The sequence below is a fragment of the Rattus norvegicus genome, chromosome 3 (genome assembly GCF_036323735.1).
Source record: "Rattus norvegicus strain BN/NHsdMcwi chromosome 3, GRCr8, whole genome shotgun sequence".
Lineage (NCBI taxonomy): Eukaryota > Metazoa > Chordata > Mammalia > Rodentia > Muridae > Rattus > Rattus norvegicus.
In genome coordinates, this window is record NC_086021.1 from 97,542,594 (window position 1) to 97,569,481 (window position 26,888).

The 26,888-nt window shown below is 52.3% G+C and overlaps 2 protein-coding genes and 1 long non-coding RNA gene across 7 annotated transcripts in view; 2 read left to right on the plus strand and 1 right to left on the minus strand.

The window, feature by feature from the left end:
- LOC120101909 (uncharacterized) overlaps positions 1-4,976 on the minus strand; it is a 27,184-nt gene extending 22,208 nt beyond the window's left edge. For 2 of the 3 annotated variants that reach the window (XR_010064848.1, XR_010064847.1), the window contains exon 1: positions 4,838-4,974. This is a non-coding gene — a long non-coding RNA (uncharacterized LOC120101909). Of the gene's footprint in view, positions 1-4,837 lie in introns of all 3 variants that reach the window. The other variant, XR_005502948.2, reaches the window with a different exon arrangement.
- Positions 1-5,611, plus strand: part of Spi1 (Spi-1 proto-oncogene) — an 18,696-nt gene extending 13,085 nt beyond the window's left edge. For both annotated transcript variants that reach the window (NM_001005892.2, XM_006234532.5), the window contains exons 3-5: positions 3,139-3,326; positions 4,134-4,299; positions 4,922-5,611. In NM_001005892.2, the coding sequence (NP_001005892.1) occupies positions 3,139-3,326; positions 4,134-4,299; positions 4,922-5,241 (674 nt within the window). In that variant the 3' untranslated portion in view covers positions 5,242-5,611. The remainder of the gene's footprint in view (positions 1-3,138; positions 3,327-4,133; positions 4,300-4,921) is intronic.
- A 2,769-nt stretch (positions 5,612-8,380) lies between these two features.
- Positions 8,381-26,623, plus strand: Mybpc3 (myosin binding protein C3). 2 transcript variants are annotated; one of them, XM_063283293.1, is made up of 34 exons: positions 8,381-8,522; positions 9,504-9,770; positions 10,329-10,445; positions 10,526-10,633; positions 10,720-10,868; positions 11,197-11,314; positions 11,696-11,744; positions 11,901-11,930; positions 12,013-12,066; positions 12,827-12,841; positions 13,041-13,204; positions 14,074-14,206; positions 14,533-14,535; positions 14,642-14,766; positions 14,844-14,949; positions 15,035-15,201; positions 15,524-15,689; positions 16,188-16,294; positions 16,409-16,438; positions 18,729-18,868; positions 19,170-19,250; positions 20,937-21,096; positions 21,523-21,627; positions 21,706-21,894; positions 22,762-22,896; positions 22,982-23,149; positions 24,232-24,320; positions 24,475-24,670; positions 24,854-24,993; positions 25,173-25,332; positions 25,417-25,553; positions 25,832-26,018; positions 26,202-26,239; positions 26,341-26,620. In XM_063283293.1, exons 1-33 carry the CDS (start codon positions 8,498-8,500, stop codon positions 26,210-26,212), a joined length of 3,831 nt encoding a protein of 1,276 aa, XP_063139363.1. In that variant the 5' UTR covers positions 8,381-8,497; the 3' UTR covers positions 26,213-26,239; positions 26,341-26,620. The 2 variants fall into 2 exon arrangements, with proteins under 2 accessions (XP_063139363.1, NP_001099960.1); NM_001106490.1 differs by lacking the exon at positions 14,533-14,535 and having other exon boundaries at positions 8,468-8,522; positions 12,830-12,841; positions 26,341-26,623.
- Positions 26,624-26,888: the final 265 nt, after the last annotated feature.

Sequence of the window (26,888 nt, forward strand, 5' to 3'; positions counted from 1 at the left end):
GGACGCTCTTTCTGGGAGCCCCATATTTGGGATGAGTGTGCCTACCAGACTGCTGGTTACGTAATTGCCTGGGCACCCAAATCAAGGGGAAAGGTGAGGTTTTGAAACCATTGTAGCTCAGGGAGTCCTGGCCATCGCCTTCAGGAGACCGAGCAGGGAGCAGGGTCCCACATTTCCCCACAGTGCCTCACACTACTGTCATCCACGACAGCTTTGGGAAATGCTACTTTAGGCTTCAGAGCTAGCAGAGGTGGGGTGGGGCCAGAAAGAGTTAGGTCAGAGGCCTCAGCTCTCACCTAGAGGACCGCAAACATTCACAGTTCCTGTCTCTGGAGCCAGAGTGGGCTGAGGTAGAGGCAGGGAAAGATAAATGGCAGTGACCTAGAGGAAGCTGTGTCTGCAATCCAAATCACAGAGCCCCATTCTGTCCTTGCTGGTTTAGTGACCTTTGTCTTTAGTTCTGGGGCTCAAACCAGGACCCTGTGCATGAGAGACAAGTGCTTCTACCATTGTGATACAGCCCTAGGCTTTTTTTTTTTTTTTTTGGTTCTTTTTTTCGGAGCTGGGGACCGAACCCAGGGCCTTGCGCTTCCTAGGTAAGCGCTCTACCACTGAGCTAAATCCCCAGCCCCAGCCCTAGGCTTTTTGTTTTTGTCTTAAGATAAGATCTGCTTTCTAGCCCAAGATAGCCTCAAACTTTTTTTTTTTTTTTGGTTCTTTTTTTTTGGAGCTGGGGACCAAACCCAGGGCCTTGCGCTTGCTAGGCAAGCGCTCTACCACTGAGCTAAATCCCCAACCCAGCCTCAAACTTTTAAAAACATATTTTTTATTATTTACTTGTCTCTGTCTCTGTGTGTCTCTGTGTGTCTTTGTGTCTCTCTGTCTCTGTCTCTGTGTGTGTGTGTGTGTGTGTGTGTGTCTGTGTGTGTGTGTGTGTGTGTGTGTGTGTGTGTGTGTTCACATGTATGCTTTAGGAGTCCAGAAGAGGGTGCTGTTGACAAGGGTGGTCTTGAACTCACAGAGATCTCTCTGCCTCTGCTTCTGGAGTTCTGGGATTAAAGACATGTGCCAGCGTGCCTAGCTTGCCTTTGATGTTCTTTCCTCTATTTTCTGATTATTGGAATTACAGATGTGCTAGCTCAGGCTTTTTAGGACAAATATGAGTGTGACAGGAGTCAATGTTCTTCTTTTGTGCCATGTTCTGTTCTAAGTACTCCCCCAGGCATCAGATAGCTCATGCACTCACAGTGTATAAATAAAATGGGTATAAACTATTAGACCCACTCAGATGAGGAAACTGAGGTCTAGGAGCATGCAGCAGTAAATGCATCCCGGGTTTGTCTGCAGCTCCAAGGTGTGCACTTTTTCTTTTGTGCCACAGGGTCCCCTAGAGATCGCTCAGACAATATGGCACATGGACAGGGTCTTGGTAACAACCTTTTAAGAGGGGAGTCAGAGACTCAGTGGGGAAAAAATGTCTAGGCTCATACAGCCCAACACCACTTAGCAGGACAAGAAAGCTAGAGCCAGGCATGTAAGCTGAAACCTCAAAAGACTAAGTCAGGATGATCACAAGTTCAAACACAGCCTGGATGAGACCCTGCCTCAAAAACAAGGATTGGTGAAACGGCTCAGTAGACGAAGGCACTTACTGCCCCCAACCTGAGTTTGATCTTGGGACCCCTGAGGTGGAAGGAGGGAACAGACTCCTGAAAGTTGTCATGTGACCTCCACACGTGCACAGCATATCTGGCCCCTCCCAATAAACAAATAAATAAAAGCAATTTAAAAAAGAGTCCTGTGATATTGGTGCACAGCTGGAATGCATACGCATACGTCCTTTCTCAGAGGATGTGTGAGTCAGGATATGTTTGTGTGACAGACATAGAAAAAGCAAGAAGATCATAGGTACACATACCTGCGCGTGCACACACATGCACACACACGCACACACGCATACGCTCACTCGCTCACATGCATGCAGGCACACGCACACATGTGTACATGGAGGACTTCCCCTGGTCCCCCACCTTCCACACTCCTTTAGGCCACAAGAGGAAATCCTTCTCCTAACACCATGCTTTCATGTTTTTCTTTCTCTTCTTTTTTTTTTTTTCTTTTTTTCAGGGCTTCCTAAGCAAGCGCTCTACCACTGAGCCAAATCCCCAACCCCTTTCTTTCTCTTCTTAAATTCATTTATAGATTATATGTGTGTATGTTCTCCTGTGCGGCACCATGCTGAATCCAGGTCATCATGCTCAGTGGTGAGAGCTTTTACCAGCTGAGCCATCGCTAACTCCATACCATACTTTTCTTTTGGAGCCCAAATTGTGCCCCAAAGTCCCTCAGATTGGCAGGAACTTTTGTTCCTAGAAAAGGTGCAGGGAGAAACCACATCGCAGATCTTCCCAGGGCTGTGAGGCTGCTTCCTGAAGTTGGGTTCACCCTTCCACAGACACCAGACACTCACGGGGGCTTTCTGGGGAAATGTCTTCCTTCAGTCTCCCGGGAACCTGGGTGTGGCTGCCCCTGGTTTTACAGAAGCAGCACTATAGGTTTGGACAAACTCTGGTATGTGAGAAATGTCAGTCCTGTGACTTCGATCATACCCTGACCATGTGACAGGACCCATGCTTGTGACTTAGGTAGTCAGGAGCCTGGGGAAGGTCACAGAGACAGGAAAAGCAGTCAGTTTTCTAAGGCCTGCTGTGGGTCTAGAAGCCCTTACGAATGTAAGCTTATTTGTATTCTCCCAATAGCAATTCTACCTATTTTATAGGTTAGTCCACTGAGGCCAGAGAGGCCTAGGCCGGTGCTGAGGTCACACAGCCAACAAATGGCAAAGCCAGGATTCAGGCTAGGGCTCAGAAGCCCGTGTCTGGGCCCAATCAGGAAGCAGGATACGGAGTGGCTGCTGATAACCACTCCAGGCATGACTGTTAGGGGCTTTGATACTGACATTTAGGAAACCTCTGTAGGCCTCAGAGTCCTTTCTATAAAGCAGCAGTGGAGTGAGTGAACATCACAGGAGATGATTCATGTAAACTTTCTGCCCAGGCTGAGTGATTGTTCTGTTATTGTACCCTCTCCCTGCCCTGGCACCTTGGCTCATGCCCTCCTCCCTGGCTTTCTCCATAGATCACTATTGGGATTTCTCCACACACCATGTACACAGCGAGTTTGAGAGCTTCCCTGAGAACCACTTCACGGAGCTGCAGAGCGTGCAGCCCCCGCAGCTACAGCAGCTCTACCGCCACATGGAGCTGGAGCAGATGCACGTCCTTGACACCCCCATGGCACCGCCCCATGCCAGCCTCAGTCACCAGGTGCGTGCTGCTGGCTGTCCTCTGTCCCCCAGGCCTCCAGCCTGTGGTGAGGCATGGAGCCTTCACAGGAAGCTGACATAGGCTCTTACTCAACGTGGCTTCCTGCTCTACAGAGCCAACGGCAGCTGGTACCCCAACGGCTGTGGTGACCTCCCGCCTGACCTTAGGAACCCACACCTTTATCTCACAGAGGATGGACAGACTGCATAGGATCCGCTAGCCCTCAGCCATCTTCTCCCACCCCGTTCCTGTTTGTGGCCCTCAGGGTCCCATTGATTACAGTTCCCATTTACTATCTTTTCACGTACCCAGAATCTGAGTCACTTAAGTGCTAGCCTCTACTGATGCCCTGGTTCCCTGTTGATCTTCATTGCTGACCGTTCTTTGCTCCAGGGACCCTAACCCCAACTACTGATCTCAGCCATCCCTCACTGACCTCCACTCCACTTTCATTGGTGCATTACCCCCTTCTCAGGGCTCACTCACTTCCTTATCAAGCCTAACTTATTGCTCCCAAGAACGTCCCCTCTATTTCTAGTCCACTGCCAGGCCACATGGCCCCTTTACATGCACGAGGATAAAGCACACCTTCACCTGCCCTAAACCAGAGGCCACAGTGGGAAGGCTCAATAACTAGCAACCCATTGACCTGCACCCCCGAGTCCTGGTCCAGACTGGCCCCTAGTTTTCTCTTCTCAGTCCTCGCCCTGCTGACCTCTCTACAGCACTCGGTCTCCAAGTCAGCTGAGCCCTCCTGCAGCCCTGGGCTATCCCTTATCAACTTCATGTTCTTCCTTCCTTTTGCAGGTTTCCTACATGCCCCGGGTGTGCTTCCCTTATCCACCCTTGTCCCCAGCCCACCAGCAGAGCTCAGATGAGGAGGAGGGTGAGAGGCAGAGCCCTCCACTGGAGGTGTCTGATGGAGAAGCTGATGGCTTGGAGCCTGGGCCAGGCCTTCTGCATGGGGAGACAGGTAGGATTCAGCCCAGGATCCAGATGACACTAGCTGCATTTATATTTATGTGCTTTGCATATTCCTAGCCAAAGGCCAAATGGCCTAGCAGCCATGTTCCATACAGGTGTGTGTGTGTGTGTGTGTGTGTGTGTGTGTGCATGCATGTTTGTGGATGCTTCTTTAGTACAGGTCTCTAAGTCTGTCTGTGTTGTGAGTAAACAGGCATATTTTCAAAGTTCACGAAGGTCTGTGTGTGTGCATCAGTATTGTGTGAGTGGCACACTGTGTATACGTGAAGGCCTATGAGTGTTCGGGGGCCTGTGGGTGTGTGTAACATCTTGTGAGTGTGTGTGGACTTATGAGTGTGTGAGGGCCTGTGAGTGTGTTAGGTCTTCTGTGTGAATGCCTGCATGTAAGGCCCTTGGATAGGCATGTAGATATGTGAGAGCAGATGTGGATATATGTATGGATATGTGTGACCTGTAGGTATGAGGACTTGTATACATGGAGGGTTATGTCCATGAGTGGGAGTGGACATGTGTGTGCTTGTACTTACCGTGGCCGGGAGGAGCTGCAGGGAGGGTCCCTGCAAAGTCCTTGCATCCTGTCCACACTCTACTTGCTTGCCCATCTCCCACAGGCAGCAAGAAGAAGATTCGTTTGTACCAGTTCCTGCTGGACCTGCTGCGTAGCGGAGACATGAAGGACAGCATCTGGTGGGTGGACAAGGACAAAGGTACCTTCCAGTTCTCGTCCAAGCACAAGGAGGCGCTGGCGCACCGCTGGGGCATCCAGAAGGGAAACCGCAAGAAGATGACCTACCAGAAGATGGCGCGCGCGCTGCGCAACTACGGCAAGACGGGCGAGGTGAAGAAAGTCAAGAAGAAGCTCACTTACCAGTTCAGCGGCGAGGTGCTGGGCCGTGGGGGCCTGGCTGAGCGGCGCCTCCCGCCCCACTGATCGCCTGCAGAGCCCGCCAGGCTCCCGGCCCCCGCCGGCCATAGCATTAACCTGTCGCCCGGCCCGGACACAGGGAGGACATTCCCAGGGCCGAGGCAGGACTGGGGACCCGGCCTCGCCCCGCCATGCCCCGCCTGGCCGGCCCCGCCCGCTTCGCCTCCCACCAGGACTCTAGCCAGGCCCAAGGGCTGCCTGGGCCTCGGACCTCACCCGAGGGTCAGCCTGGCTTAGTGGCCACGGTGCTTCTTTGGGAGTCTGGCGTTGGCACCTTTTTGTATATTGAATGCTTTTTAAAAAGCTCTTCATCTTCCCACCCCACCCCCCATCCCCATTAGCCTCAAAAGTAAAATTATTGCTGGCTATTCTCCCAGCCAAGAGTCTCATTCAAGAGTTTGTGTGTGCCGGGTCGCCCCGAGTGCACGGATGTCTCTCTTACTTATCCAGTGAACATGTTTCCAAAGCTGGACCCTAGGGACATGGGGACCGTGGACACACAGCACTTATTTCTAGTAAAACAAGTCCTGGGTTGTTATCAGGGATCGGGGATCATAATGAAAGGCCCTCAGCACCAGGAAGGGTTTACGTCTCAGTGAAGCTTGAACTCATAATCTTCTGAGTGCGACACACAGTGATGGTGGTGATGACCACAGCAATAAGCACAGGTGTTCTGGTCACTTAGCATCTGTCGACTTTGAGATGACGAGCCTAACATCTCCCAGCTTTACAGAATGGGAAACTGAGGCTCATAGTAGTTAAATAATTGTTTCAATGTCGCACCGCTGGATGCTCTCTAGGACTGTCCATCACATCAGGCAGGGTAGAAGCTCCACTTATCTGAAAGAGGAAATGCTTCTGCAGGAGTGAAGTCCAATGCTCCTGGTGCCACCCAGCATGATTCTGGATGATTTGATTGTGAGCCTAGCCTTTACCAGCTGCAATCTTTCTAGCATGGACGCAAAGCATTCTTTTTTTTTTTTTTTTTTTTTTTTTTTTTTGGTTCTTTTTTTTCGGAGCTGGGGACCGAACCCAGGGCCTTGCGCTTCCTAGGTAAGCGCTCTACCACTGAGCTAAATCCCCAGCCCCGACGCAAAGCATTCTTAATGGAGACTCCATAGGCACGGCCTTCCCTTCGAAGCACTTTGCTCCCAGGAACTGCAGGCAAGGGACATCTGTAAACATCTTGTTTCATTTAGGTGATGTAGACAGAATGTAGGCAGGTGATGGCAGTCAGGGAGTGAGGGCATTTCCCAATGTCTGCACATCTCAGGAAACACAAACCCTAGGGATGTCACTGTCGGGAAAGATCCCTGCACACCTCCTGGCCACGCTGATGTTCCCTAGTCAGATTGCCGAGTCTCAAGAGAAGCCTGTGGATATGAGCTGCTGATAGCTCTGTGGTAGAGCCACAGTCTTTTTTTTTCTTAAGTATTTTAATTACATTTTAATTCATTTATTTTGTATGTATGTATGTGCACACATGTCATGGCATATATGTGGAGGTCAGAAGAAAACTTGTAGGAGTCAGTTCTCTCCTTCCACCAATGGATCCCCCAGGAGTTGAACTCAGGTCATCAGGCTTAGCAACACACACCTTTAGCAACTTGAGCCGTTTGTTTGTTTGTTTGTTTGTTTGGTTGGTTGGTTAGTTTTTTAGTGACTCTCAAGCCCCAGTTCTTTAAACATTAAAGAAAAAATATTTTGCCCACATGTATGTATGTGTGCCATGTGTGTGCCTGCAGTTTAGAAGAGGGGTGTCAGGTCCCCTGGAGCTGGAGTTACAGATGGTTGGAACCATGTGGGTGCTTGGAACGGAACCTGAGTTTTCTGCAAGAACAAGGGCTTTTAACCACTGAGCCATCCCACACCAGTTCTCTGAAAGACTCAGAGATAAGTATGTGGTGCATACCTGGAAGAGCAGCCCTTAGGTCGGGGCAGGAGGATTGTCATAAGTTTGAGATCAACCCGGATTACTAGTAATAGCTTCAGCACACACACACACACACACACACACACACACACACACACACACACACCACTCTCAAACACACACACACACGAACCACACACACAAATACACACACACTCACACGCACACACCACACACACATATACACACTCAGACTCACACACCACACACACACACACACACCACACTCTCAAACACGCACCACACACACAAATACACACACACACACCACTCTCAAACACACACACATGCACCACACACACAAATACACACACACACTCACACACACCACACACACATATACACAGACTCACACCACACACACACACACACACACACACACACACACATGACTTAGGAGCAGGTGATGTGACTTTAAAGTAACTAAAATTGGGTGGAAATCGTGGCTGATAAGTTCCTATTGAATGGAAGATGCTTATATATGGGCTTCCTCCCTTCTGGTGATAGGCTATCTATTCTACTAGTGTGGCTTGATGGGGATTCCCATCATTTCTTTTTCCCCCCTAACAGTGGATGAACCTGACGCATGAGGAGTATCAGGAGGGTCCAGTCACAGAACAAGAACAGTGGGGTGGGGTGGGGGCTGAGGGATTCAGGATCCTCCCCATTTATCTTCGGTTCATCCTCGTGACTTCAGTAAGAGCTCTCTCTGCTCCTGTCCTCCACTTTGGAGTACATTTAGAGATTCACCCCCATTCCCTCATCTGCAGGCTTGCCTAGCGCGTCCCTTGGTGGGACAGTAACTCCCAGCATTATTCCCTCCCTGCCCAAGCCTAGACCAAGCCCACCCAGGATTCCATGGTCCAAGGCCAGCCCATGCCCCTCATGGTGCAGTAACGTGTGCCAAAGCTCTGCCGATCAAAAGAACAATAGCAGCTAGCTAGCCCTGGACACCTTCGCCCCCAGCGCATGTGCCCTTGACCCTTTAGCTGTGGGTGTCACAGGCCAAGAGCCCCTCGACAGTATAGTTTTCCGCTGGGTGGATACACAAAGGTCGGCCTACCTCTGAGGTCCACGGAGGATTGGAAGGGCAGAAGTTATTCAGTCCTGCTGGAAGTGGGGGAGGAGAAGCCGGAGGACCAAGTGGCCCTATCTTCTCCATGAAGATACCTCAGCTGGATGGAATTTGTCTATATTTAGCAGGTGGCTAGCAGGAGGCTGATAAGCAGGGCTGGGGAGGGGGTAGTCCTCATAAATAGTGAGAACACGGGACACTGTTCAGTCCCTCCGTGGGTGGCCTGCTTGGTGCGCCGTGTGACTGTTCTCAAGATGCCTGAGCCAGGGAAGAGACCAGGTAGCTCCACAGAAGGGGTTGGGTCTGGACCTGGGGCAGTGGTGTGCATGGCTTGCGGGTAGGTTAGGTACTGGCATAGGATGAGGCCTGTGGGTTCCAGGAAGGGACAGGACAGCGGTCCTCTTTGGGCTGTGTCTGATTCTCTGCTTCTTTTCCCAACCCTCTAAAGAGGTTGAGGATTAAATTCAGTGTCAGGGCCACTGAGAGATGACTTTTCTAAGTTAGGAAGAATCCAGGGTCATTCTATTCGGACCTATGCTTTCTTTTTCAGTCAAATTCCAGAAGTTCCACGTAGGTTGCAGTGGAGGCAGTCCACTGAGTCCCTGAGCACCTTCTGGTCTCAGTTTCTGAATGTACTGAGTATGTGGGGGTAGTGATCCGTTCCAGCTCTGAGTGTCTGCCACATGAGCCGGAACCCCTAGGGTCCTCACATCATGCCTGACTCCAGATATGGGGTGACAGAGCCTCTCTTCTCTTGACTAGAACAGGCAAACGAAGGACAGAGAACCTGCAACCAAAGGCCTGAACCAGGCCCATACCCTTGCAGAGATCATGGGGGCAGGGATCCAGTCCCCAGGCCCTACCTCCAGCCCCCCTGCTGCTCCCAGGCTAGTGTTATCTCAATTGCTCATTCTTAGTGTGAAGCCCTCAGAGGACAAATTTAGCTATATTCCAAGTAGGCAGCTGGGGCCCTTGCCAAGGGTCCCACAATGGGAGAGGAGGCTGGGCCCATCGCTGATGTTCCTAGTCAGGAGGGTAGGAACATCTTGTGGGGTGGTAGGGACAACATCCTGAGCTCTATCATCTGTCACTTAACCTCTCCCTCACCTGAGAAATAAATATGGTTGCACCTACCCCATAGAACTCCTGGAGCATTAAACAAGAGGCTTGGAGTGTGCTTACCACAGTCTTCTTGAAGGAGGGTGTCAGGGGTCAGGTACCAGGGAGCCTGGCTCCTGCAATTTCCATCTGACTCTTCAGTGTCAGCCTTCACCAAGAAGCCCAGGTCAGTGGAGGTGACCGCAGGCAGTGCTGCTGTGTTCGAGGCTGAGACGGAGCGGTCAGGCCTGAAGGTGCAGTGGCAGCGGGATGGCAGTGATATCGCTGCCAATGACAAGTATGGTTTGGCAGCAGAGGGCAAACGACACACACTGACAGTGCGGGATGTGGGCCCTGACGATCAGGGTTCCTATGCGGTCATCGCAGGCTCCTCAAAGGTCAAGTTTGACCTTAAGGTCACAGAGCCAGGTAAGGGCTTGCTGACCTCTCCTCAGGGCCCAACCTGATCTTCAGTCATAGCCCTGAACAGGGAATGGACTCTGGGCACTGGCCTTTGCCCTGGCAGTGCTGTAAACCAGAAATGCCTGTTCCCCTCTTCTGCACCAAGATCTCTCTAAGCATTAGTTGTGGCTGCAGCTCTTTCTGCATTGTGGGGGTGGGAAACCATGAGCGGTGTTCTAGGAAGGGCCCTCTCCCATAGCAGACCCGGAGTCTGGCCACACCCAGACAAGGACTTGGCTAGCTGTATGTGTTGGTGAGGAGCTTGGTGGTGCTGGGGGTGCTGGGTCAAGGCCAAAGCCTGGAAAGGGACAGCAGATGGATCGCAGGGCTGTTCAGAGCAGAAATCTGGACATGGGACAGGTGGACTGTGAAGGTTGGAGGAGCAGCAGGCTAGCTCCTCTTCTTGGAGTGAGACCAGTGCCTGAAGGAGTCTGGGGCACAAGTGGAATGCATTTTAGGTGGGACATAGGTCTGATGTCCGAGAGGGGGGCTCTGATTAGAAACCGTTCCATGACCCCACCTAAGCCCCTCCAGAGAAGGCAGAGTCTGCAGTTGCTCCAACCTCTATGGAAGCTCCAGAAACTCCCAAAGAAGTTCCTGCTCTAGCCACTCAGTTGGAAGGAAATGTCTCAAGTCCTGAAGGTAAAGGGGACTGGACAATGAGGGACAGGCCAGTGGGTGGGGAATATCCCAGGACAGACCTCAAAAGCCTTCTTTCTTAGGGTCAGTCTCGGTAACCCAGGATGGCTCAGTCGCAGGGAGTCAGGGAGCCCCTGACGACCCTATTGGCCTCTTTCTGATGCGGCCACAGGATGGCGAGGTGACCGTGGGTAAGTGGGAGCTTCTGTGCTCATACTTGGGACGGGGAAGGAAGCCCCAGGGCAACAAGGTCAGAGAAGTCACCTTTCTCTTGCAGGCGGCAGCATCGTCTTCTCAGCCCGAGTGGCGGGAGCCAGCCTCCTGAAACCGCCTGTAGTCAAGTGGTTTAAGGGCAAGTGGGTGGACCTGAGCAGCAAGGTGGGCCAGCACCTGCAGCTGCACGACAGCTACGACAGAGCCAGCAAGGTGGGACACAGGGCACGGAACTATGGAGTACAGGATGTAGGGAGGCTAGAAGACTGGGAAGCAGGGCAGAGCTGCAATGGTCAGCCACACCAGCCGCACACTGCACAAAACAGCTCCTACGTGTAGCCATCTGCTTGGAATTTTATCGTGGCCATGCGCCAGCAAGAGCCCATCAAGGGTCTTGAAAGGTGGATCCTTTCTGTGAGTTATACAAAGGCTCTGTATGTGTTAGCCCTGAGAGGTGAGGCGGGCAGGCTTTGCCATGCCCATTCTCTCTAGAAATGCAGGGCCTCTCCTTGCCCAGACTTCCTCCATCCCCTGCCCACAGGTCTACTTGTTTGAGTTGCACATCACAGATGCGCAGGCCACTTCTGCTGGGGGCTACCGCTGTGAGGTGTCTACCAAGGACAAATTTGACAGCTGCAACTTCAACCTCACTGTACATGGTGAGAGAGGCCCTGGGATCTCATCAGTTCTTGTGGTCTTCATGGGTCCTGGTCTCTTGGGCTTGTCTCTGTCTCACAACTAAAGAGGGTGACTAGCTGTGGCCAGATGCCAGTGCTGATCACCTGAGGTGTGAAAGAAATCCATGAGTTCAGGAGCAAGCGTGGGAGCAAGTCGAGGGTGGGATGCCGGTATCAGTCATCCCAGCCTGACACAGTTTGGATGTGAACAGGGAGGTGAGTGGGAGGCAGCCCACTGTAGAGATGAGGGTGAGAAACTGCCCCACCTCTCTAAACATGAACCCTGGAAAAAGCTGAGAAGATGGAATCTTGTGCCCCCACCCCCTGAGGTCACCCCCATCACGTCACTCTCTTTGTACACAGAGGCCATTGGTTCTGGAGACCTGGACCTCAGATCAGCTTTCCGACGCACGTGAGTGGCTCTCTTTCCTCAGGAATAGGGGGAGGCCAGTGTCAGGGGCTAAGGCCCCTTTAAGTTTTAGATAGACACACGGTGGGGGGTCCAAGCTGAAGTCTGAGGGACAAAGGTGAACTCCTGGGTCCTTGAGGAGGCTGTCTAATTCCACAGGAGCCTGGCTGGAACGGGTCGGAGAACCAGGTACTCTTCTGTCCTCCCTCCGCCCCATCCCCTAAGCCCCGCTAGCTCTTCAGTGAAGCCTCATGGGGGTCTCTCTCCACAGTGACAGCCATGAAGATGCTGGGACTCTGGACTTTAGCTCCCTGCTGAAGAAGAGGTGAGTCCCTGGGTCACATTTTCCAGGGCAGGGAGTAAGACACAGCATTGGGGTTTCCAAGCTGTGTGACCCTGAACAAAATAAGGCACCTCTCTGAGTTGACTTCCTTACCAAGTGGGATGACCCCAGTGTGGACAGGAGTTATGTCTTAATAACATCCTCAGTGTACCCCTGAAGACCCCATATTGAATCTATAATAGATCATTTCCATAGATTCTGAGGGCTATAAGAAATAGGAAGAGGGTCCCCAAAGTTGTAGCAATAAGGACCTAGCCCAGCACCTGACTTTTTTTTCTGTCCTTTCTTCCCCTTTCTTCCCATCTGCCCTTCATGGCTGCTGCTGCTGCTCCTGCTCCTGCCCAGAGAGTAAGGAATGGGTTGGGAGGCTCTGGGTCTTGCAAGAGGATGTTAGCTTTGGGAATGTGAGCCCTTTCTGCTGGGTTTTGGTGAAACTCCAGAGTGACATTCTTGAGGCTTGGAGTGGCCTGGATACTCTGTCTGGTATTAAGAAGAATGAAATGGGGGCTGGGGATTTAGCTCAGTGGTAGAGCGCTTACCTAGGAAGCGCAAGGCCCTGGGTTCGGTCCCCAGCTCCGAAAAAAAGAAAAAAAAAAAAAAAAGAAGAATGAAATGATTGCCCTGAAAAGTAGGGGCACCGTATGGGAAAGAGGGAGCAATGAAGGCTCTGGGTAGGTCCCAGTCTTGGCAGGGCGGTGTCCAGACTTCTAATGTGTCCCTGTCCTTCTTTCCTCGTCTGGAGCAGCAGTTTCCGGAGGTGAGTACCCTACAATCTCAGAGCCCTCCTCTGCGCCCTCAGCCCAGAACCCTCCCTAGTTCAACCCCCAAGACTCCTAGACTGGGAGGGAGGACAGGGGAGGGGACAAAGGCAGGGCCTCATGTGTCCAGGAACCTCCCACCCCAGGAAGGGTCAAGGAGGGGTTGCCTTGAGCTTCCCAGTGGGCTGTGGGACACAGGGACTCAAAGCTAGAAGCACCCGCTGAAGAAGATGTGTGGGAGATCCTGAGACAGGCGCCACCGTCAGAATATGAGCGCATCGCCTTCCAGCACGGAGTCACAGACCTGCGAGGCATGCTGAAGAGGCTCAAGGGCATGAAGCACGATGAAAAGAAGAGCACAGGTTAGCCCTTCCCAGACATGGGAAAGGAGATGGCACCAGCTAGCTCCCAACAATGGAGCCGGGCTGGAAAGCACCATAGAAAAACCTGTAGTATGGGCAGAGGGCCAGACAAGGAGTAGTAAAGGGAACAGTTGACAGTTCAGCCAGGCAGTGTGTGTTTTCCATAATCACCCTGTTTAATTCTCCCAGCAGCACTGCCAAACGGAGTAGGCAGTTCACTTTCACAAGTGAGGAGACAGAGGCACAGAGACATGAAACTCACAGCCCCATGGCTGTCTCCAGGCCCAGCCTGAGTATCTGTGGGCTTCTGCACAGTCCTCCAGCTGCAGAACTGTTTTTACCAACATGGCTGCAAGGGGACGCATGGTTGTGACGTGGGCCTGGGCTCTAGACTCGTCCATACCACAGATTAGTGGGATTTGTGGCCTTAGGCCACTCACCTAAGCCTTTTCTATCTCTACAACATGAGACCCATGACAATGGCCTTGAGAACTGGGCAATACAGCGCTAAGGGAGGGGAAGCTGGCAGGGATGCTACGGTGAGGTGTGGCATTAGCAGGAGGAAGTGAAGGGCATGTGTTATACAGTCCTAGTTCTCATCTATCTTGCTGGATGCCTCTAACCCTGCCCACGAGCTGAGTGAGCAGTTAGGAAGAACCTCAAGGAAGACAAAGCAGAGACAGACGGATGGACGGACAGACAGACAGTCACAGAACAGAGATGAGGAGACAGGGTCATTATGGAAACCCAGAGGATGTGTCGGGGATATGCAGCAGGGGGAGGAGGGTGTAAGCCTGCCGTAGCTGCAGTGGCTGTGATGGGGGGTGGTGTGGGCATTGGGGGTGGCTGGGCTGAGTCATGGGGTTCAGCCTTTCAGAAGAAGCTGGAGCCTGCCTACCAGGTAAACAAGGGCCACAAGATCCGGCTTACTGTGGAACTGGCTGATCCAGACGCCGAAGTCAAGTGGCTTAAGAATGGACAGGAGATCCAGATGAGTGGCAGGTGTGGTGGAGGTGGGGCAGGGTCCTGGGTCCTGGGGTTAGGGGAGAACCGCACTGCCTTGTATTTTTCTGTGAGATCTCTCTGACTCTGGCTCCCAGTCCCGTTTGTATCTTTCCCCTATTTCCTCCCCATCTTTGGTATCTAATTCCAGGCCATTTGACCTAACCCATCTCTCTCTCTCTCTCTCTCTCTCTCTCTCTCTCTCTCTATATATATATATATATATATATATATATATATATATATATATATTATATATATATATATATTATATATACATATTTCCTTCTATGTGGAACACTGCAATGGCTTCTTCTGTTTCATAGCAAGTAAGTCTCCTCCTTGACAGCTTGAGGCAGGCATGGGGTTGTGAAGGGCACCAAGCCCAGGAGGGGCATCGGTGGCCCTCCTGATATGCTGCTGTGTTCTACCCAGGTACATCTTTGAGTCCATCGGTGCCAAGCGTACCCTGACCATCAGCCAGTGCTCACTGGCTGACGATGCAGCCTACCAGTGTGTGGTGGGGGGTGAGAAATGCAGCACAGAGCTCTTTGTCAAAGGTGGGCTGGGGACCAGGGGACCCTGGAAGGAAAAGAAGCCACAGGGACCAGCCCTCATGTGGTTCCTCCCTGGACAGAACCCCCGGTGCTGATCACTCGGTCCCTGGAAGACCAGCTAGTGATGGTGGGTCAGCGGGTGGAGTTTGAGTGTGAGGTCTCAGAAGAAGGGGCCCAAGTCAAATGGTGAGTGCAGGGGTGTGGGGGGTGTGAGGTGGGCTAGAGGGTGGGGACATCTGCCCAGAGGACACGTTGTCCCATGTCTGGCCAGGCTGAAGGATGGGGTTGAGCTGACTCGGGAGGAGACCTTCAAATACCGGTTCAAGAAAGATGGACGGAAGCACCACTTGATCATCAACGAAGCGACCCTGGAGGACGCAGGACACTATGCAGTTCGCACAAGTGGGGGCCAAGCACTGGCTGAGCTCATTGTGCAAGGTGAGGGCCCCTAGCCCCACCCTGGCTGGCATGGAAGGAGCAGGCTTTGGGCTAGCCTTTGATACCCTGACCTCGTCTTCCTCTCTGTAAGTTGGGTGTGCTGAAGTGTGCCCTGCACAGGGGATCAGGTGAGCCTGGTCAATGTCACCCCCTGAACCTGAGTTTCCTTGTACAACTATAAGATCAAGACACAGTTGTGTACCACACAACTGCACACACCTAACTGGAGGCCGGCATACCATTGCCTGCCAGCCCACCTGTCCTCACAGAGGTCCACACTACACTCACATTCCCGAGCTCACAGGCTCTGCCCGTCCCCCAGAGAAGAAGCTGGAGGTCTACCAAAGCATCGCGGACCTGGCGGTGGGAGCGAAGGACCAGGCTGTGTTTAAGTGTGAGGTTTCAGATGAGAACGTGCGTGGCGTGTGGCTGAAGAACGGGAAGGAACTGGTGCCGGACAACCGCATAAAGGTGTCCCATATAGGCCGGTGAGTGAAAGAGAGGCAGGTAAAGGAGGGAGGCCAGACGACTCGTGATGGGAAGAGAGAAAAGGAGAGGAAGAGAAAGTTACAGAGGAATCGCATGGGAAAGTCACCTAAGACAGAAGGCAAAGAGTTTGGGAGACACTCAGGGTGGGGTGCCCTGCCATTCCCCAGACTGTGACCAGTGGCGGTAGGTCACTGAGGAGGTTGTATCGGCTCATCCCAGAGCCTCTGGGGGCCATGCTGGGCTCCAGTTCAGAGATTACCCAGGTCAGTGTTTGCCTGTCTCCAAGGGCCCCATCGTGGGGTTGCCCCTGCGCAGACATCATGTCTGCACTGCTGACCTCAGAAAACACACGAGGGAGCTGGAAAACACAAAACTAGATAAAGAAGCCACATTTTAAAATATCAGAATGCTAAGGAGCTAGGGTAAGGCACAGTCCCCTGAGATTGGGGGTACATAGAGAGGCCAGGCTTGTGAGCTGAGTTACCACTGCCCTTCAGGGTCCACAAACTGACCATTGACGATGTCACACCTGCCGATGAGGCTGACTACAGTTTTGTGCCTGAAGGGTTTGCCTGCAACCTGTCTGCCAAGCTCCACTTCATGGGTGAGCTAGCTGCGTGTGTGTGTGCGTGCGTGCGTGCGTGTGTGTGTTTGGGGGACCTGGTCAGGATGCCCTATGGCTTGGTCCTTAGTGTTCATTGCTTTTCTTCTCTTTCAGAGGTCAAGATTGACTTTGTGCCTAGGCAGGGTGAGTTGTGGGACCCATTTGTGCCCCTCAGCCTTTTCTCTTACCCCCCATGTCCCATCCCAACCCCGATTCCCTTCCACTGCAGACACAGAGATGGCAAATGTCTGGGAATAGGACCTTAGACCCATGTCTTAGTTAGGACTTCTGTGGTTGTCATGAAACACTGACTAAAGAGTGAGTTGAGGAGGAAAGGGTTTATTTGGCTTACACTTCCATATTGTGGTCCATCACTGAAGGAAGTCAGGACAGGAACTCAAGCAGGGCAGGAACCTGGAGGCAGGAGCTGATGCAGAGGCCGTGGAGGAGTGCTGCTTACTGGCTTGCTCCTCGTGACTTGCACAGCCTGTTTCTTATAGAATGTAGGACCACAATTCCAGGAGTGTGTTGGGCTCTCCCTATCATTACCTGACTAGCCCACAGCCTGAACTTAGGGAGGCATTCTCTAGGTAGAGGATTCCTCTCCAATGACTAGAGTTTGTGTCGAGTTGACATAAATCTGACCAGCACAGTCCAGCTCCACCACCCATGACCATAGGCTCAGTTATAAACTCGCTGGCCTTGAATTCTTTGTGTTTGTACAGGTAAGTTAATGCACGTGCACACTTGTGTGAGGCCCAGAGTCATCCTTGATATTCCTCAGACACTGTCCAGTCTGTGGGGTTCTCACTGGGACTTGGGACTCATTCATTAGGTGAGATTAGGTGGCCACTGAGTGGGCCCCAGGGACCTACCTGTCTCCATCCCTCCAGTGCTGGGATTATATATGCACATCTGGCTTTTCTATGTGGGTTCTGGGCATCAGACTCAAGTCTAACTTTGCCAGCCGAGCCATCTCTTCTGACCCTGATTTATTCAGGTCTAAAATGAAAGGTGACTGTGTTCCTCACAGGGATGGTGTCTCCATTGTGAGATGTTAGCATATCTCTCTCCTCTCTGCGCTCTCCTCTACTCTTCCTCCACCTCTTCCTCTTCCTCCTCCTCCTCCCTCTCTCTCTCTCTCTCTCTCTCTCTCTCTCTCTCTTTCTCTGTCTCTCTCTCTCTCTCTCCCTCTCTCTCTCTGCTTTGAACTTTGAACTAGGAGATCTGCCTGCCTCTGCCTCCCAAGTGCAGGGGTCAAAGGTGTGAACCACCACTGCCAGCACCTTTTCTCCATTAACACTAGGATTTAATCAGGCATTTTAGAATCCTAACTTTAGCAGACTAACTCAAGCTAGGGTTTTCTCCAGCTCAGTGCTATCCAAAGTGGGCTCACTCTACATTATCAACCATGTGAGGAAGTTCTCATGTTTAGAAGTACTGAACACCAATCACCTGGTGCCCCAGAAGGTGGGTTGTTGTGTTAATGGCCCCCAAAATCTTGTGGTAATGACTTCCTCATACCTGTCTAACGCAAGCTTTCCTAACTTGTGTGCCCCCTTTTCCTCTAGTAGGATATCTGGTACTCCCCCAGACATGGTGGGTGAGATGTGATACTTGGTGACCAGAGTTCTTCTCAAAGAACTGGGCACTATGGAAGGTTCTAGATCCTGTTTGGGTTGGTAGTCACACAGGTGTATACATTTATTAAGAATCTCAAGTCTGGGCAAGTGACAAAGCTTAGAGAGGAAATGGCACTTGTCACACAAGCCTGGGACCTGAGTTCAATCTCCTGGGGTCACATGAGGGTGGAAGGAGGAAAGGAGGAAGCCGACTCCATGACGTTGTCCTCTGGCCGTGTGCACACTGTATGTATGGCATGCCTCACCCACCTGCCATGTGTGCACACACAAGACTGTCAGGCCTAAGGGCACTTGTAGTGATCATAATGGCGGTACCACGGGAAGGAGCAGTTTGTTCTTCAAGCCTTCCCTTAGGCCCTGCCTAGTTCATGGGAGGTGGAGTCAGGAAGATCTAGAGTTTGAGGTTAGCCTGGGCTAAACTTGAGAGACCTTGTCTTTTGTTTTGCTTTCTGCTTTTGCTTTTGGAGACAGGGTCCCTCTATCTAGTTCTGCCTGTCCTGGAGAACACTCACTAGACCAGGCTATCATAGCTCACAGAGGTCCACTGGCCTGAGTGCTGGGACTAAAGGCTTGTATCACCACGCCCGGCTGAGACCCAAGAAAATCCCGCAGGACACTCTGCTGAAACTTGTAGCTTTTATTGTATATAAATTATACTTAGATGAAATTGATAAAAACAAATCATCAGGGACATGAGCTCCCAGCACCCACCAAGCGACCTCTGTACCTCCTCTGCCACATTTGTGGGCCCATACCCCTCCCTTTTCTCTGAACTGTACTCCTCCATACAGAACCTCCCAAGATCCACTTGGACTGTCCTGGCAGCACACCAGACACCATTGTGGTTGTTGCTGGGAACAAGTTACGCCTGGATGTCCCTATTTCTGGGGACCCTGCTCCCACTGTAATCTGGCAAAAGACTATAACACAGGTACTGTAGTTCTTCTTCTCCTCAGTTTCCCTATCTGTACAATGGGTGGGTGGGACCAGATGAGTGTTAACCTTTGCTTCATACCCTACCCCACACTAACCTGAAGGGGTCAGCTCCATTCACTGGGAACATGAGGTTCCCTACTGGCCAGAAGACAGCATGTTGGAAAGCACTTAGGGAGTGGAAGGAAAGCTGACTCAGCACCCCAGAAAGCTGACTCAGCACCCCAGAAAGCTGACTCAGCACCCCAGAAAGCTGACTCAGCACCCCTAACCCTAATCCCAGTCCATTCTGTTCTCAGGGGAAGAAGGCCTCAGCTGGGCCACCCCCTGGTGCCCCAGAAGATGCAGGTGCTGATGAGGAGTGGGTGTTTGATAAGAAGGTAAGATTGAAGTCCGGTCACGCCCTGTGTGGTTCTCACTCTATACATGCCCTACCCACCCTACAGAAAGACCTGACGGGCTCTCTCATGGTGCAGAGGGAGGGAACTGACAAGGCCCTTGCCAAGGTGTTGGTATCCTTGACTTTGCTAGGAAGTCACTGGAATTAAGTCATGGTTCCTCGATCCCTGCCTCATCTCTCCCCACCCCTTCTTTTTATTCATATTTTTTTATTCTTGAGAATTGAATTCGGATATACCATGAGATATGAGCACACCCACCATTTCCTCCCTCCTACTCCCAATATCCCCCCTCCCAACTCCTTTCCTTTTCTAGACTATGCAGTCCTGGCTGACCTGGAATATTCCCTGTGTAGACCAGACTGGCCTTAAAACTCAGACATCCACCTGCCTCTGCCTCAGGGCTGCTTGGTGTTTTGTTTTGTTTTGTTTTCTCTAACTCACTAAGTTCGATTATGGCTGAAAATGTGTGCACAAGCATGGGACCACCCGCTGGAGCATGAGCAGCCTTCCCCCCCCCGCCCCCCGCAGTTATGCTCGGCCAACCGTCAGGGTGGAGCCCGGAGGGCACTTCCTTGGTTACCTCTGATGCCTGGCTGGCTTCGTCAAGTGTGGGCAAGCACAGCTGCTGAGTCGCTATGGCTGCGCCAAGGCCAGAGACGGCATTTCTCCACACTCCTCCCCATCCTTTGTGTCTCATATGCCAAAATGTTTCCTGAGCCTTTGGGGAGGGGACAGAGGGCTCCATAGAGATTTGTCACTTAGGGCTGGACATTCCGTCTCCTACTCTCAGCACTGACTTCCACACATCGCTCTCTTGACTGCTTGCTGCCCAAAAGGAAGTTTCTTGATTCAGGTTGAGACCAGCCAGGTCTATGGGGTAGGCAACCATTTGGAAAGCAGTTTGACAACATGACAAACATTTAGCAAAACAATAGTGGCAGGTTTAACTCCGGGGCCTGTGACCTTCTCAGCCCTGGGCTTTGGAACAGGATTACAGTAGCAGGCATGGCGTTCCCCTGTGAGACAGGCCTCAGATCCTAACGGAGAGCAGCACTTACCCCCTAACACCTGGGCCAGTGCACCCACGGACCCGTGCTTGGCAGGTCGGCATCTCGGCATGCAGGGTCCAGTGCTGGGGAAGACCACTGAAAGCTTTCATCTCCAACAGCCTGTGTAGCACCTCTCTGAAAGCTAGCCAGCAGGGAGAACACCTCCGCGCTGATTTTAGATTGTGTGCCTCTGGAGCTGGCCTTGGCTATGTGCACTCGGGTTCCCTGGCCTCCGCAGCAAGCGCAGCTGCCTGGCGTGGCCCAGTTCTGCTTTCTCCTCTGTCACTACTGGCTCTTCTGAGGGACTGAATACCTGTAACATTTCTGCAGCTTTGTGGGAGTCACATTCTTCCCATGGGACAGATAGGAATCTAACACACACAGAGGCGAAGTTCCATTGACAAAACTAGAGTCTGAGCCCTTTGCCTGTGTCTTGTCTATGGTGTCACAGTGAAAAATTTTGAACTAGTCACTTACAGAGGTACAGTTTCCACTCAGGCTGTGCCCTGCACCTCACTTCCCACAGACCCTGAACTGAACTGCCCTCTCAGTGAAGGGTTGATGGCTACTGTATAGACTCAGATGAGCCTTGTCCCCAACTCTCTCTCCCTTTCAGCTGTTGTGTGAGACGGAGGGCCGTGTCCGTGTGGAGACCACCAAAGACCGAAGCGTCTTCACGGTCGAAGGGGCGGAGAAGGAAGATGAGGGTGTCTACACTGTCACAGTAAAGAACCCCGTGGGCGAGGACCAGGTCAACCTCACAGTCAAGGTCATTGGTGAGCTCCCGGCCCAAGAGCACAGGACAACACCAGGGAGGGTCCATTCACTCCCTCATTCAGTTACTCAACAGTGTTCGTGGGGACATTCTAGAGCAGGCCATGGTTCTGACTGGGACTGCCTGAGAGGAGTCCTGTGAGGAGATGGGTGTGTATAAAATACTGTGTGTGACACTGACGGTTCTCTGGGAGAAATGAGCATGGGACAATCATTGTGTTCTGGAAGCCTGGGTGGATGTAGCCAATGGGAGCTTGGACAAGAGGTGAAGACCAGCGGGGAGTGACAAGTGGTGAGATGGTGGATGTAACACCATCCGGTTCTAGATTGCTTTGACTCTGCAGGTGGGGGGGGGGGATAAGAGATGGACGAGCGATGTTGTTGGACTCTGAGTTGGACATAGCTAAGGTGGTTCCTTTCCCATCAAGATGTGCCAGATGCTCCTGCAGCCCCTAAGATCAGCAACGTGGGCGAGGACTCCTGCATTGTGCAGTGGGAACCACCTGCCTATGATGGTGGGCAGCCGGTCCTGGGTGAGTGCCAGGGCACAGGGACAGCCTAGGGCAGCTGTCACTCAGGGCACAGACCTGACTTCTCATCTCCTCTCTCAGGATACATCCTGGAGCGCAAGAAGAAAAAGAGCTACAGGTGGATGAGGCTCAACTTCGATCTGCTGCGGGAGCTGAGCCACGAAGCCAGGCGCATGATTGAGGGTGTAGCCTATGAGATGAGAGTCTACGCGGTCAATGCTGTGGGAATGTCCAGGCCCAGCCCTGCCTCTCAGCCCTTCATGCCTATTGGTGAACTGCCAGATCCCCAGAATGCAGGGGTCAAGTGGGTGGAGGGTAGCAGCCTCTTAGCTGACAGGCAGCCTCTGCACTGGACCTTTGCATGCATGGTCTCTAGTGCTCTCAGGGAAAAGCTGCCTTGCATTACAGATGAGGAAACTCAAGCCAGGCAAGTTAAATGACCTCAGGATCACCTTGCTGGTAGAATGGATCCCCTAATGAACGTTAGTTACAACCCCCTGGGATTTGAGACAGGATCTCATTTATGTAGCCCTGTCTGGCCTGGAACTCTCTATGTAGACCAGGCTGACCTCAGACTCAAAGATCCACTTTCCTCTGCCTCCTGAGTGCTGGGATTAAAGGCATGTGCCACCCCCTCAGAGGCCACAAGGGGACATCAGATTCCCTGGAATTGGAGTTACAGGAGTGTGTGAGCACCAAGTGGGTGCTGGGAACTGACCCGAGTCCCTACAAGAGAAATAAGTCTGTAACACAGATAAGTCTTGGCATCACCCTCCAGCCTTCCCTTTTTTAAGGAACTAACTTTCGATCTGTGCAACTCACCTAATCCTACATTGGCAGGAAGTTGCCATGCTTCACTCTGGCGTTTGGCTTTCTCTTACACTTCCAGCATTCCCTACACTAATAGGTGAGCCCTTTCCGAATCCTTCGTGAGTCCCCGTTTTGTACCAGCTCTTGGTTTGTAAGTCAGTCCAGAGACATGACTTTTAATGCAGACCAAACACTCCTGAAGGTATCTGGAAGCCAGCAGAAGGAAGTCCTTTTTGAAGATCATCAGACAACTGAGGTCCCGGTCATGGATGGCAGCTTCCCTGCCTTACAGGCTCACTCAGACCCTCTCTACCTGTCTCTGTCCAGGGCCCCCTGGTGAACCAACTCACCTGACTGTGGAGGATGTGTCGGACACCACAGTCTCACTCAAGTGGCGGCCCCCAGAGCGTGTGGGTGCAGGTGGCCTGGACGGATACAGTGTGGAGTATTGCCAGGAGGGCTGTGAGTACTCCACTCCTGGGGCAGTCCTCAGAAGGTAGTATAGCAAGGTAAGGTGTGATTTTGACTTATTTATGTCTGCACCCAGGCTCCGAGTGGGTGACTGCTCTGCAGGGGTTGACAGAGCGCACTTCGCTGCTGGTGAAGGACCTACCCACTGGGGCACGGCTGCTGTTCCGAGTGCGGGCACACAATGTGGCAGGTCCTGGGGGCCCTATCATCACCAAGGAGCCTGTAACAGTGCAGGAGATACTGCGTGAGTGCCCCTCTGCTAAAAGGCCTGCTACTGACCACCTTTGCCCAATCAAGACGAGACGAGCCGGGGCATGGGCATCATCAGTAGCCAGGGACAGGGGCGGGGACAGGGCGGGGCAGGCCTTGGGCCCTCTTTGTTTTCCCATCAGCCCCTAGTTCTGGAACAGGGACTCCAGCACATAGATATTGTCCTCAGAACTGAACAGTGAGGTTTCTCCGGCCCATTTAGGGCCATCTGGGATACAGTTCTCATTCTTCTGTTGGTCTTTGTTGTTATTGAGACAGGGTCTCTCTATGTAGTCCTGGCTGTTCTGGAACTACATAGACCAGACTGGCCTCAACCTTACAGACTGCCTCTAACTCCCGAGGGCAGGGAGTGTGCCATTTATACCTGGCTTCTTCTGTTCTTTACCTCAACAAAGGTAGAAGGATTGGTTCTCTAGGTTGGAAAGAAGCAACAAATAGAAATGGTACTGGGTTGAGGGTCCGAAAGTGTGGAATCAGTCTTTGCTTACATCTTACAAGATGTGTGGCTCCAAATAATTTCCTTACCCTCTTGAGCCGAAGCTGAACACAGTGGCATCCACCTGCAATGTTGTCAGGAGGGCAAGGGATGTGTAGCCAGGCTGGGCTATATGAGCTCCTCCTCAAAAGATAACACCAGGGCTGGAAAGATGGGTTCTCAGTTAAGAGCACTTGCTGTTCTTGCAGAGGCCCAATGCACGTTTGTGGTTCATAATCATTCTAAATTCCAGTTCCAGGGGACCCATTGCCTTTTCACGACCTCTGTGACACATGGTGCACATATATTCATGCAGGCTAAATGCTCTCACACACAAATAAATCTAAAAAGTGAAGTACACACACTCACCAAAATGATAGTAATATATGGAAGCTCAGTATATAGCTTTTAGTGTTGAGCATATTGGAATTGCTGTGAGTTAGGAAAGTCTGGCCCATGGCAGATTTTTTTTTCTCAGCTACAGTGCTCTGGGCTCTGCCCCAAGAGAGAATAGACCTGTGGAATCCTTCAGGTTGGGCTTCAGAAGGGCTCTGGTTGAGCTGCCCCCTTTCTACCCACAGAGCGACCACGGCTCCAACTGCCCAGACACCTGCGCCAGACCATCCAGAAGAAAGTTGGGGAGCCTGTGAACCTCCTCATCCCTTTCCAGGTAGGTTGATTCCTTCCCTGCCCGAAGATGAAACCACAGTTGAAGGATCTCCTGGGGGCCGCAGACCTCGAGGCCTCAGTTCTCATGTAGCTGGTATAGTGCCAGCCCCTCTGGAGAGTGGCGCTCAGGGTTGGGCTGGTCATCCTCCCCCCAGGGCAAACCCCGGCCTCAAGTGACCTGGACAAAAGAGGGGCAGCCACTGGCAGGCGAGGAGGTGAGCATCCGCAACAGCCCCACAGACACAATCTTGTTCATCCGAGCTGCCCACCGCACTCACTCGGGCACCTACCAGGTGACAGTTCGCATTGAGAACATGGAGGACAAGGCAACGCTGGTCCTGCAGATCGTGGGTATGTGGCCCTGGGACCTCCCTTTGAGTGCCCCTGTCTCCTGACCTTGAGTCTGGGAACCCCCCTCAGAGCCTGCAGAGGGTAGTTAGAAGGAGGGGCTCCTATCTATAAACTAGCATGCTCCTGCTTCTGCTCAGGCAGCATCAGGATGCTCAGTGATCCAATCAGATCTGTCTCCTGCAGACAAGCCAAGTCCTCCCCTGGATATCCGGGTCGTTGAGACTTGGGGCTTCAGTGTGGCTCTGGAGTGGAAGCCACCCCAAGATGATGGCAATACAGAGATCTGGGGTTATACTGTACAGAAAGCCGACAAGAAGACCATGGTAAGCCTGGGGTCCTGGGCCTCCATATACCCTCCTTAGGTCCAGCGGCCCTTCCCTGTGCTTATCATTGACCTCCAGTCCATTGTTCTGGTTTCCTCTGCGGTAGGGGTAGAGGCACAAGGGGTAGCCAAGAAAGGCAGAGGTCCTCAGAGTGCCCTCCCTTCCTTCACATCCTCTAGGAGTGGTTCACTGTTTTGGAACATTACCGTCAGACTCACTGTGTGGTATCAGAGCTTATCATTGGCAATGGCTACTACTTCCGGGTCTTCAGCCATAACATGGTGGGCTCCAGTGACAGAGCTGCTGCCACCAAGGAGCCCATCTTTATTCCGAGACCAGGTGCTGTGCCCTCAATCACACTGTGGGGGATCTGGGGAAGGAGGGGGAAGCCTAGCTTGGGTGACCAAGACTTGTCACCAACAGGCATCACATATGAGCCACCCAAATACAAGGCCCTGGACTTCTCTGAAGCCCCAAGCTTCACCCAGCCCTTGACAAACCGCTCCATCATTGCAGGCTACAATGCCATCCTCTGCTGTGCTGTCCGGGGTAGTCCTAAGGTAGGGACTCAAGGTTCTGGGCTAGACTGACAGGGGGCTAGTCTCCTAGGCTCCCTTATGGTCAACTCCCCAGCCTGTATATTGTCTGTGCCTCTTCTCTGGATATCTTCCAGTCTTTTCCCTGAACAGGGCCTATTGTTGGCTCTATGTCCATTCCCAGCCTTGGGTTGAGTCTGGTGCTCCAGTGGGAACTTCTAGAATAGTCCCTCTGAATTCCCACTGTCTCCCCCGACCCCCAAGATGCTGCCCTTCTCTTCCTCCTTTTACTTGATGTTTAGCCCAAGATTTCCTGGTTCAAGAATGGCTTGGACCTGGGAGAAGATGCTCGTTTTCGCATGTTCTGCAAGCAGGGAGTATTGACCCTGGAGATCAGGAAGCCCTGTCCCTATGATGGGGGTGTCTATGTCTGCAGAGCCACCAACTTGCAGGGTGAGGCACAGTGTGAGTGCCGCCTGGAGGTGCGAGGTAAGGAGCCTTCTGGGCCAGGGCTTGGGAGAAAGCAGGGCAGTGACAGGGACCCTGGGCTTGGCTATGCTGTCCGGGTTCAAGCAGGACCTCTGGCTGCTAGATCACTGGCCCTGGCATAGTAAGTGGATCTTGGCTTCTGGAAGGCTAGGAAATCACATGGCTCATCTCCTTCCCTCTTAGTTCCTCAGTGACCAGGATGGCTCCCCAGAGATGGTTAGGTATGTATTCCAAACCACCTCAGGCCAAAGGCCTAGGGTGGCTATCAGGAAATGGGGGTACAAGGAGCCTCAGTTAATTCACCAGGCAGCCTATGTCACAGGTAAATGGATGCCAGCCAGTGTACCAGAAGCCCAGGAGGGAGTTGGAGGAGCACATCTTTCTGCTGCTGCATGTGTATGTGTGTGCAACTGTGCATCTTGGAAGGACTGGTCAGCAGTTTTACGGGGCAGGTCTGGTGGATTCTGCAGAAACTGATGTCACAGCTCCCAAGGAGTGCTGTTAACATTGGGAGCATAAAGTGTGCGTGCCTCAGAAATGGTGACTGGGGAGAGGCCCTCATGGTGGCTCATTGTGTAAGAGCAATAAAAAAGATGAGTGCAGTCATGGGGGGTTGATGTTTCCTGTTCATCCGCACGGGAAAGCATACAGCATTTGCTTGATCTTGGCAGGCCCAGCATTCTCCAAATCAGGGTTCTGTGCTTGTGAGACACTAGTTGCATCAGAAAGGATATCAGTCTCTTTCACCCTTATGTTCAGGTTAGGAAAGTGGACATGTAGAACACTGGAGCCATAGGTGTTCCACTGTAGGCACAGGCATGAGCCTTGTTCCTGTAACCCAGGGACCACCAGATGTGTGCCGTACAGGGC

Bases quoted from the DNA above. Each gene is read 5' to 3' on its own strand.
- Mybpc3 (XM_063283293.1), top strand. From the start codon at position 8,498: ATGCCTGAGCCAGGGAAGAGACCAG. The intron at 18,869-19,169 runs GTACTGTAGTTC...TTCTGTTCTCAG, and splicing joins GGCAAAAGACTATAACACAG to GGGAAGAAGGCCTCAGCTGG. The intron at 24,671-24,853 runs GTATGTGGCCCT...TGTCTCCTGCAG, and splicing joins GCTGGTCCTGCAGATCGTGG to ACAAGCCAAGTCCTCCCCTG.